The sequence below is a fragment of the Sciurus carolinensis genome, chromosome 3 (assembly GCF_902686445.1).
Source record: "Sciurus carolinensis chromosome 3, mSciCar1.2, whole genome shotgun sequence".
Classification (NCBI taxonomy): Eukaryota; Metazoa; Chordata; class Mammalia; order Rodentia; family Sciuridae; genus Sciurus; species Sciurus carolinensis.
In genome coordinates, this window is record NC_062215.1 from 33,023,108 (window position 1) to 33,034,040 (window position 10,933).

At 44.6% G+C, this 10,933-nt stretch overlaps 2 protein-coding genes and 1 non-coding gene across 6 annotated transcripts in view; 1 reads left to right on the forward strand and 2 right to left on the reverse strand.

The window, feature by feature from the left end:
• Positions 1-120: 120 nt before the first annotated feature.
• Positions 121-7,518, reverse strand: Supt4h1 (SPT4 homolog, DSIF elongation factor subunit). Its single transcript, XM_047546457.1, has 5 exons — positions 7,249-7,518; positions 6,625-6,731; positions 2,953-3,008; positions 2,631-2,684; positions 121-1,422 (listed from the first exon to the last, which is right to left on the reverse strand). The coding sequence occupies exons 1-5, from the start codon at positions 7,315-7,317 to the stop codon at positions 1,355-1,357; spliced, it is 354 nt and encodes a 117-aa protein (XP_047402413.1). The 5' UTR covers positions 7,318-7,518; the 3' UTR covers positions 121-1,354.
• LOC124981611 (U5 spliceosomal RNA) lies at positions 1,786-1,903 on the forward strand. The gene has a single exon (XR_007108101.1). It is a non-coding gene; the product is annotated as a U5 spliceosomal RNA (small nuclear RNA).
• Positions 7,519-8,892: 1,374 nt separating the features above from the next.
• Positions 8,893-10,933, reverse strand: part of Rnf43 (ring finger protein 43) — a 59,951-nt gene continuing 57,910 nt past the window's right edge. For all 4 annotated transcript variants that reach the window (XM_047546394.1, XM_047546392.1, XM_047546391.1 and 1 more), the window contains one exon: positions 8,893-10,336. In XM_047546394.1, the coding sequence (XP_047402350.1) occupies positions 10,293-10,336 (44 nt within the window). In that variant the 3' untranslated portion in view covers positions 8,893-10,292. The remainder of the gene's footprint in view (positions 10,337-10,933) is intronic.

The window sequence follows — 10,933 nt, forward strand, 5'->3', positions numbered from 1 at the left end:
GCTCTGCTAGTGAATCAGAGGTCACCCTGCATTTGTGGTTCTGGGCAACCCTTCACTGGCCCGACACATTTTGACTGTATGAACATATTGTGTATTCTAAAAAATGATTAATATGGAAAAAAAAACAGGAATTTTACCTTTTATAAGATTTGTTACAGAATTTCCACATTGCTTCATCTTTTTCTTTTTGGTACCCAAGGGTGCCTAACCTTTGAGCCCGAGCCCCAGCTCTTCTCGCTAGACTGTTTACAGTCCAAGTTTCTGAGGCTGACTTTGAACCTGGAATCCTCTTGCCTCAGCCTCCTGAGTTGCTGGGATTACAGGCATGTGTCACCAAGCCCAGCACATTGCTTCATTTCTGAGCACAAGAATCCTGAGGTAAATAGAGTATAATCACTCTCATTTATGGATGAACTTAAATCGAAATGGGGATAGTAATAGGATTTCTGTGGATGCTTAAAAACATAAAAATTTATGGTAATTTTTTAAATTTTAAAACAAACAACCCACCTTGGCCAAAACAGTTACCCAAAGCCCCCTATCAAGCTAGAGAAGGAAAGGCCAACTTCCCACAGAAGCACAAACTCCCAGACAAGACCCAGCAGCCACCTGTGGCTGGAAGGTCTCCAGAGAGGGGAATGTAAAACAATGATGAAACTGGCCAAAGGTATAGGAAGATCAGTAAAAATAAAGACACAAAGAAGGAAAAGAAGTATGAAACAAAGTCAAGGGGTGAAGAACACTAAGAAGCTTCAAGATTTTAAGAGAGACTGATAATGCCAGGTCTAGAAAGTAGGCTATAAGCCCTAGACTATGGGACTACACTGAGGGGTTACGGTGCCTCAGAACAGCAGACCTTCCAATGAAGCTCAAGCAAGTACACTAGGAAGGTTGCACCCCTGGAGGCTCAGAGACAGGTGACAAGAGCAGAAGAGACTCTACTATGCTGGGATGGTGCTTACTGGGCAAGTGAGCCCTTATTGTGCCAAGCTAAGAAAAAGGGAGAGGGAGGCAAGCCATGCGTCATGGTAAGAATTTTTCCAGTGGTTCATGTTAATTGGAATTTAACCCAAAGTATTGCTCATGGGCAAGGGCACAGCCCTGGACATGGGCAGGAAAACTGGCATCCTCTCCCCTCAATTCAGTCTCTGTGGACCCTCCGGCCCCAACCCCTCCACCTCCACCCAGTAGTCCCAGAAATGGCCTAGAGACAGGATGTGCTGCTCTCTCAATGGTCTGCTGATTCTCAGAGTGGAGGGCAAGGAGTATTTGAAGTTCTGTTTGTTTAGTTCAACAACAACAACAAAACAGAGGAAGGAGGTGGAGAGCAAAGATGCTAGCAGCCTGCATCTTGCTAGGTCTTTATAGCCGTGTCTCTGGATTTGTAGGCCACTCCTCGACTTTTCAGCTCCCGCACGATTCCTGTGGCAGGAAAAGAAACAGTCTGTGAGGGAAGATTCACAAGGCTAAGAAAGGTCCTTATTGCTACTTTAGAGGGGGGCCACAAGTAAACTGGAGTTCCTAGACTGCTCATCAAGAGTCTTGCTTGGGGGCTGGAGTTGTGGCTTAGTGGTAGAGCACTTGCCTAGCATATGTGAGGCACTGGGTTCGAGTCTCAGCACCACATATAAATAAAAAAATAAAATAAAGGTCTATCAACAGCTTAAAAAAAATTAAAAACAAAAAAGTCTTGCTTGAAGATCCAGGCAAGTCCTGGCAAACACTGATTAGGTAAGAATGAGGAGAAAAAGAGGACTCATGTAGTTAATCAAAAACAAATGCCTGATACTCTGGTTTCTCTCCAGATTGTATAAATCTTTCACCTTTTACTAAAGAGTTCCACAGAGAGGAACAACTCTGAGTCTTTATTTTTTTAATTTTTTGTAGTTGTAGATGGATAGCATGTCATTTTATTTGTTTAATTTTATGTGGTGCTGATATTGAACCCAGTGCCTCAAACATGTGAGGCAAGCATTCTGCCACTGAGCTACAGACCCAGCCCCAACTCAGTCTTAAACTGATTTTTTTTTTTTTTTTTTTTTTTTGGCAGTACTCGGGATCGAACTCAGGGTCTTGTGCTTACAAGACAAACACTCTTACCAGCTGAGCTATCTCCCCAGCCCTTAAACTGATTTTTTGAGGTCATGTTTCAGCAAGAAAACAAAACCAAACAAAACAAAAAAATGCCTGGGGCTTGTTTGTAGCTCAGTGGTACAGCGCTTGCCTAGTACGTATGAGGCACTGGGTTTGAGTCTCAGCACCACATATAAGTAAAAAATAAAGGTCTCATTAGCAACTAAACAAAAATTAAAAAAAAAAAAAGGCTGTAACCAGAATTCTTGGGTGATACTGGCAAGTTATTTATCTCTCTGCCACAGTTCATAAATAAAATGTAGAACCTCTTAAGAGTCAAGAGGATTGTTGTTAATTCACCTAAAAGACTGACTTCCCAGATGAGTATGGTACTACACACCTGTAGTCCCAGCTACTCGGAGGATCACTTCAGCCCTCGAGTATGAGACTAGCCAGGGCAACAAAGCAAGATCCCAACTGAAAAAAAAAAAAAAGACTAACTTCTGCAGAGCTTGGTACAATAAATGAATATTAGTTGTGATTATGACTGTTATTACCTTGCGGCAGGCGACCAGTGACTGACACTGCATATACACCTGGCTTAAAGTTACCTGAAAGAGAAGAAAAGAGGCTGCAGTGGGAGTGAGTTAAGACTGAATGGAGATTTGAGCTAAACATGAGAGAAGTTACCACTCAAGAGATAAGCCATCGCTTCTTTGGGCTATAGGGTATACGTCCTGTACCATGGCTTCCTTGTCTTTCCTACACCATCTTTCCCACCCTGAGGCCAGAAACCCTGCTAATTTAAGTCTCTTGCTGGCCCTGACGCAAAGTACCAATACCACAAAGGCCAGGATAAGGAAAAAGGGAGACACTTACTGACTCGCTGCCACTTGGAGACCCAGCTGTCCTCTGGACTCATCATTGCAATGATTCTAGGAGGGAAAAGAAACAGGGCCACTGTGAGCCTCCCCTGCCAGAGAGGAAGAAGACCAAGGGAGTTGCTCAGTCAGCACAACAGTACTGGGAGAGCAATGCTAGGACAAAGCTGGGTGTTGAGTTTCTATTGGAAAGCAGGGGAAACTGAATTCTAATGCTAGGAAGGGGTGACACAGAGCTAGTACTGACAGAGGTTCTTTGTTCTTATAGCCCTGGCTTGCCAGTAAGAAGTCAGTTACTATTCCAAAAGACAATTTCACCAGGCTCAAAAACATCCGTAGGGGCTGGGGATGTAGCTCAACGGCAGGGCACTTGCCTAGCATGTTAAGAGGCCCTAAGTTCAACCTCAGTCAGTACTGCACCCAGTACTTTTTTGCAGTGCTGGGGATTGAACCCAGGGCCTTGTGCTTGCAAGGCAAGCACTCTACCAACTGAGCTATATCCCCAGTCCTGCCCCCCCGCCCCCAAAATCTTTAGCCTACAGACTCCCTAGGAGATGGGACAGCTTTAGCAGTGGATGGTCAGTACTACAGATTACAACCAACACAACCACTAGGGGGCTAGGCCAAGTGCAAAGCAGGGAGTGAATCAAAACAATGGATCCTCCTACCAGAAATTAGTTATATTTGGTCAAGTCCCTCCTCTAATGAGCTGGGCAGCCAGAGTACACGTGAAGACCTCTCACAGAATCTCATCAGTAAGATGAGACTCAAAGGCTGAGATAATTCATGAAAAATGTACTACAGAGGTCACCATAGAGCAAGTGCTAAATGAGCATTAGCTCTTATTATCCTAATAGGCCTTCCCAGGTAGCTCCAATTCCAGAGCATGGCTAACATAAAGGCTATTCAAGGGCTAGAAGCCCACTACTTAGGCAAGAAGGATCAGAAGCAGCTGCTATCAGAAGCTACAGAGGTCATTTTTGTTATTCATGCATTCAATCAAATGCTAACTGCCTATCATGTCAGGTCTGTTCTAGGCACTGATGTTTATAGACTGCCTCTTCCATATACATTTCCTGTTCTCTTGGCACCAATCTTGGATTCTACTTTGGGGGAGACTCCCTTCCCATCCAAATCTTACATTTTCACCTGTGTTTTGAGTACAACGGACCTCACCTCCAGGGGTGACAAGTATAAGAACAGCTAAAGGACCCTGCAGACAATCTGGGATGGGCATGTATGAAGGTCATCCTCCCACAAGTATATTTTCATTTGTCTTTCACAATCTATCCTTATAGCCTCACAGGCCTTGTTACCCAACAAATTTAACCTAAATAGAATGCCCAGTTTTCCAAACATCCCTGACTTTTCCTACCCCATGACTTTATTCTAGTCACTCCCTGTATTTGGAGGGTTCTTCCTATCCTTCTCACTTCAAATTTCTCAAAAATTCTATACTACTTTCTTTAAGAGGAAAGTGTGTTATCTCCTCCACTTCTAGTTGAGCTCATCTAACCTTCCTCTGATCTTTTTTAACCTTTGATTTGCTTACTCTTTTAAAAACCAATATGTTCTAGAATATATGATTCCTACAAACTCAGAAAAAAAAAAAAAAAAAAAAAAAAACAACAACAACAACCAGATTCCAAAAAGGGCAAGCTAGGGGTATAGCTCAGTGGTAGAGTCACTGCCTATCACATGTGAGTCCCTAGGCTCAATGATCCTCATTATTACAAAAAAAAAAAAAAAAAAAAAAAGCAAAGAATCTAAATAGAATATTAGACAATAAGCATATAATGAGGAAATAATCATTAAGGAAATCAATAATCATTAAGGAAATGCAAATCAAACCCACAAAATATCAATTCATATCCAATAGGATGGCTATTATAAAAACAAAAAGCACACCTATCAGAAAGGCTATTATAAAAACAAACAACAAAAACATGGAAAGTAACAAGAGTTGGCAAGGATGAGGAAAAACTAGAACACTTCCACACTGTTTCTTGGCTCCTCAAGAAACTAAAACAATGAATCATTATATAATCTAGCAATTCTATTTCTGGATATATACCCAAAAGAACTGGAAGCAGGGACCTAATATGTATTTAAGCATTGATGCTTATAGCAGTATTTACAACTGCAAAAATGTAAAATCAACCCAAGTGACCATATACAGATAAATGGATAAATAAACTTGTATATGCATGCGATGAAATATTATTCAGCTTTAAAAGGAGAAAATTTTGATACATGCTATGACATGGATGAACCTTGAAGACATTAAATGTTGAATAAGCCAGTCACAAAAGAACATTATATAATTCCAGTTATGAGACACCTAAGGTAGTCAAACTCATGAAGACAGAAAGAATGGTCTAGAGACCATTCTGGGGGAGTCAGAAATGGAAAGTTAGTGTTTAATTGGTACAGATGAAAAAAGTTCTGGAGATGGATGGTGCTGATGGCTATACAACAATGTGAATGCACTAATGGCACTGAGTTGTATACTTAAAATGGTTAAAACTTCACATTGCATCTCTCTTACTAGTATCTTGTGCCATCTTGTGCACATTATACAAAGATGGGAGTCCCTTCATTCATTTGTTAGCACTGAATGGCATAGTGCTAACAAAGAAGCAAGGAAGCCAGAGTATCTTGAGTGTCATATGCATGCACAGAAAGTAAAGGTTCCAAGCCAGTATCTTTTTTTTTTGCCCAATTCTTATTCTCCACTAAAGAAAATCAGAGAAGGAATGGAGCTGGCCCACCTTAAAAGAACTTTAGCAAGTACTTAGTAGTACCTCCTTAACCCCCAAAGAATATTGTCTTCTGGCCACTATCTTGGGGAAGAAGATCTAGACACTTATGCTTCTCTCCTTTCTACTTCTCCCCACTGGACAATTTTGCCAAAGGAAAATTCTTCTTCTAGGACCTCTTTAAGATCATCAGCGTTGGGACAATAATCTACCTTATTGTACGTACCTTCCCTTCCCTTCCCTTTACTGCCAAATCTTCACATATTCAATGGGTTGCTTTTTTTTTGGGGGGGGGGGGGGAGGATGCTGGTGATTGAACCCAGGGCCTCATGCATGCTAAGTGCATGCTTTCTCTCTGAGCTATAGCCCTAGGCTCTCAACATACATTAAGTATCTCCACCTTCTGGGTCTTGTACCAGGTAGTACTGCACAAGATAAATTCAGTCCCCACCATGAATAATCTGACAATTTAGTAAAGCAGTGTTCACTGAAAATACAATAAAAATACATCATCCTATATTTTCCAGTAGTCACATTTTAAAAGAGTGAATACTAAAAGATGAAATTTCAATATTTCATTTAACCCAAATACATCTAAAACTATCGTTTAAGCTCTTTTACATTCTTTCTTCTCATGTTAAGTCACAGAAATCTGGTATATATTTAACACTTGAAAGCATATAGTAACTTGGACTATTCACACTTCAAATGCCAGTAGGTACATAAAGCTAGTGGCTACTGGACTGAGTACATGGGGCTCAGTATACAGTAGGTCTCAAAATAACTGTTGAAACCAGCTAGGTTTTATTACGTTAAAAGTCTGCCCCCCCACCCCCGTAAGCTTGGGATGGGGTGGGGGTGGGGCAAGATGATGCAGAAAGAAGTGAATGAAGGAATCTGAAGGGGCTTACCCATCAAAGGAAGAGCTGGTGCAGTCATATACCATCTCTCGATTACCCTTCATTTGTAGGTATGCATCACAATTATCACAACCATCATATTCAAACTGGTCTATTGTCTAAGCAGTGAAATTTAAAAAAGAAAAGGAAAGAAGAACAAAAGAAAGAGTAGTTTTCTCAATATTTCTGGCCTGGTCAACTTCCTGGTCCTCTATGCTGTTTGTCTCAACAGGTTCCCCACCCAAGGCAACCAAGGCATCATTCCTAAATTCCACCCTCACATTCCTTCCTCTCGTTCCCAATTCCGTCTGATCTTTCCTTTCTCCAGTCTCCCCTGGGTCAGGCACTCTCTCTGATTACTCCCTCAGTTGCAGATCCCCAGCCTTCTGACTCCCGTTGTCTTTCGGATCCAACAAAACGTTTGTAGAGCCACGCCTGTGGCACTTTAAACCGCCCGTGCCCTCAGCTGCAAGACCTGTTCGCGTTTTCCGGACGTAAACAATGGCCTCCTTCGAATTCCCACTCCCCGGGCCACCTCCCGGGGTCCTGGACATTTCTTTTCCCTGTGGCCAGTGTCATCCCACTTTCTCCTTCTTCCCCCACGTCGCCCCTAACATCCAGGACCCCGACGGACACCTTAACCAGCGAACACAGCAGACAAGCTCGCAGATGCCGCAGGTCCTTGGGCACAGTCTCCAAGGCCATCCTCTCGGATACGAAGAACTGCTGGGGACGCGGCCACAGCCTCCACACCGCAGGAAGTAAACAGTTCACTACCCAGAATGCCCGTCACTTCTGGCGCCCGACTTCCTCTTCCGGTGTAAGAGGGCGCCGGCCCCGCCCCTCCCCCTGTCTGAGGAGATGGTTTCTCCCGCCAGGGAGCGGAGGCGGGGCGGCCGACAGCCACCTGGGCCGGCGTGCGCCTCGCCACCTGGCCGCGCGGGGGCCGTCGGAGGCGGCCGTTGGGCCTGTCGGCGGCCCTGGGGGGGCGGGGCTGGCGCCTGCGCGGGAGCGCGCCGAGCCCGGGCGGGAGCGCTGCCGAGCGGGCCATTTAATGTAGGCCGCTGGCACCATGCCACGGTGCCCTTAGAAGGCTCCCCGATGATAGTCTAGATTGTTTTTTGTCTTTCCGTTTTAAAAGCGCTGGAGCAGGGCTGGGGCTGTAGCTCAGTGATAGAGGCTTGCCTAGAGCATGCTCGAGGCCCTGGGTTCATTCTCTGCACCACAAAAAAATAAAAGAAAAGCGCTGGAGCAGTGAGTCCATGTCTCTCTGGATTATCTCTGCAGAGACCGAAAATAAATACACAGTCTGCCCCACCCTCCTTCCTAACTGTGAGAGAGCACTATAGGGTTTCCACTTGCCATCCGCAGGAATGCTGGCTTGTGAGCCCAAGGCCGGGAAATGCTTAGTCCTAAAGACTAGGTTAGCGCCTCCCAGCTGATAATTTATACTGTGTACAGCTCTTAGTAAAATTTAGACAGTTCCTTTACTTGAGAACATCTGTAGATTGTCTTTCTTTTCCCATCGCCTCCTATGGGATGGGATGGGAGGCAACCGGTACCCCTAGCAAGTCTGGGAGAAGCAAAAGAATTGTGCAGTGTTAGGAAGAGAGCAAAAGCTCCTCTGACCCTGGGGAATTCTTCATACAAAGCACCAGCTCTCTGGTGTGTAGGCAGAGCACAGGCATTTGTGTTTATCTGAATTGCAGCTTCAGGATATAAATAGTTTCAGGCCCTGCTGTTCTATCCTTGCAGCTGGCCTCCTTATTGAAACAGCTTCTTCAAGGCAGGCTTGCTTCTCAGTTCCCTGCTTCTGTCCCATGCTGTGTCCAGATGGGATCTGTGACTGGGGTTTGGTTGTTTTGTGTTTCTGAGTGTTTCCTGAACACATTTTTACTCTGCTATCTTGTGTATGCCCTGTATTGACTATGAAGTATGCCCATTTTATTGGAAAAAATGAAGCTCTGAATATTTGCCTCAGGTCACGAAGTAAGAGTCACTGAAGCATCCTAAATTAAAGTGTGAAGTGAACCATGCAACAATAATACAGATAAGTGACTGAACCACAATAAGAATCCATGCATGCCCTCTTCTTCCCTGATGCCAGGCTTCTAAGGGGCTTAAAAAATCAGTTATTGAGAGACTACCACTCTCCCTATCCTTTCTTAAATCAGAGACTAACCTCTGATATCGTAAATAATTTATTCTCTTCATGTAGAAAGATGAAATTGTTAACCTGAGTGAGTCATGATAAAACAAAACCACAAGACCAGACCACATTTATGGATAAATATATTAGCAAATAAATACATTTCTCAACATATTGCCTGATTCAAGCGTCTTTCTGTCTGGTTCAGATATAAATACCCATGTGGGTGCCTAGGTGCTAGTCTCCCCACTGACATTGAGGGAAGAATGTTCCCAAGTAGAATCCTGTGCCCATTTTGCCCCCACATTCACATTCCAGGCAAGGAAAAAGCCTAAGAGGCTAGAAATGGTCAGGATGTCCTGAAGTGAATGTCACCCTCAGGAGGTCCTCAGCCCTTGCTCGTTCAGTTCAAGCTGCCCAGACCAACTTCCTACTCCAGCTGTACTTGGGTGCACACCTTCTGGTTGGTCCCTGGCCTGTATGGCATATACTGAGGAGCTGGGCCTCTGGGTCTTCCATATCCAAGGGGTCCTACTTTGCTCTTCCTTTGTTTTCCCCTGTTCCCCACCCCTGTTCTGAGACAAAAAGCTTCTCTCAGAGAAGAACTCTTGGTTGTCTTTTCTCAGCTGTAATTTTGTATTTTCCACCTTCATTCCTTCCTCCTTCTTCCCAAAGTCAATCAGAAATTCTTTGTTGCCTGTTTTAGGACTTTGAAACAGAAGATCTTCAAGGAAGAGTTATTCCCTCCCTTTTCCCTCATCCCCAGAGAAACTGGGCTGCAGGAGGGAATTTGAAGATCAAAAGCTTCATTCCACATTCTTCAAGGTGGTGGGAACACCACCACGGGGACAGAACTCTGTGCCCTGGCTTCCCAGAGCCTCTGTCTGACTTAATATTGTGGATCTGCCAATTTAAGAACAATTCAAGCCAAGAAGAGGGAAATATCCTCCCTTCTGCACCAGAGCAGGCACTGCCTGGAAAAGTTGCAGAGACCTCCCTTTACAGGGGTCAGGGCTTACCTATGCTCCTGGTCCTTTTGCAAAGAAGGAAAATGAGAAAGCTGGAGTTGCCCCTAATTCAGCGGCCTTCCAGGGAGGAGGTGAGATGGGTTATGCATTCAGCTGAACCCATTGGCTGGTATGAACATGAGGCTTGGGGAGGAAGACCTGGCAGGGCTGGGGAAAGGAGAAGCACCTTTGTGATACCTAGCTACCCATACTCAGCTTCCTTTCCTCCACAACTCAGCATTGGATTCAGTCCACAAATGCACACAGGTAGAAGCTGGTTGCCTGGTTGGACACAGGCTTGCTGCACTGCCAGCATGTTCTGCAGACAATGTCTGGAGCCAAGATCTGGAAACAGTAGCTCCCGCCACCCCCCATCACCACTCCTCTTCCAGTGGTTACAGGAAGTATGGCAAAAAGAGGGGTGTTCGCTGAGGTCCTTTCTTCTCCCAGGAGCAGGACTCTGTGCCAGGTAGGAGCCTAAGTCATCCAAAGCACACTCTTGGTTGGAGCTAGGCCTGACCATCTCACACGGTCTGTTCACACAGCTCCTCAAGCTCCTCCTCTGACCCTGCATGTGGAGAGAAGGGAGGAAAGAGGTCACTGAGAATCAGACCCAGATCCTGCTTCTCCTACCTGTGGAGAGTGTGGCTGGGAGGGGACCACAGAGAAGGAGGATCAGGGAATGTCTCTGGAAAGGAGATTAGATTGAAAGCTGAGAGGGGCTCTGTTGGGAAACAGGGGAGAGAAAAACAAATCCAGAAAAACACATACAGCAACCAGTGTGTTGCCAATACTTACTATTCATTCATTCACCCAATAAATATTTATTATGCATTCATTGTGAATTTGGCCTGCTACCATTTGCCAAATAGAAGACCCAAAACAATAAGTAGGGACCTGACACCCTTATAGGAGAGAAGGCATGCATGCAAATGGTTATTATGCCAGCAGGACAGGATGGGGTTTGAAGAAATGCATTGAGGAAGGGGAGAGACCACGTCCAAGAGCAGCAATCGGAAAGGCTTCCTGGAAATGAGAATACATGAGTTGGTCTTACAGGAATAGATAAAAACTGAATTTATAGGAATAGGAAGGGCAGCCGGATATTCTGGGCTGCAGAAACTGTGAGAAGTGATTATCCAGTTTGACAAAAGTATAGTTATCA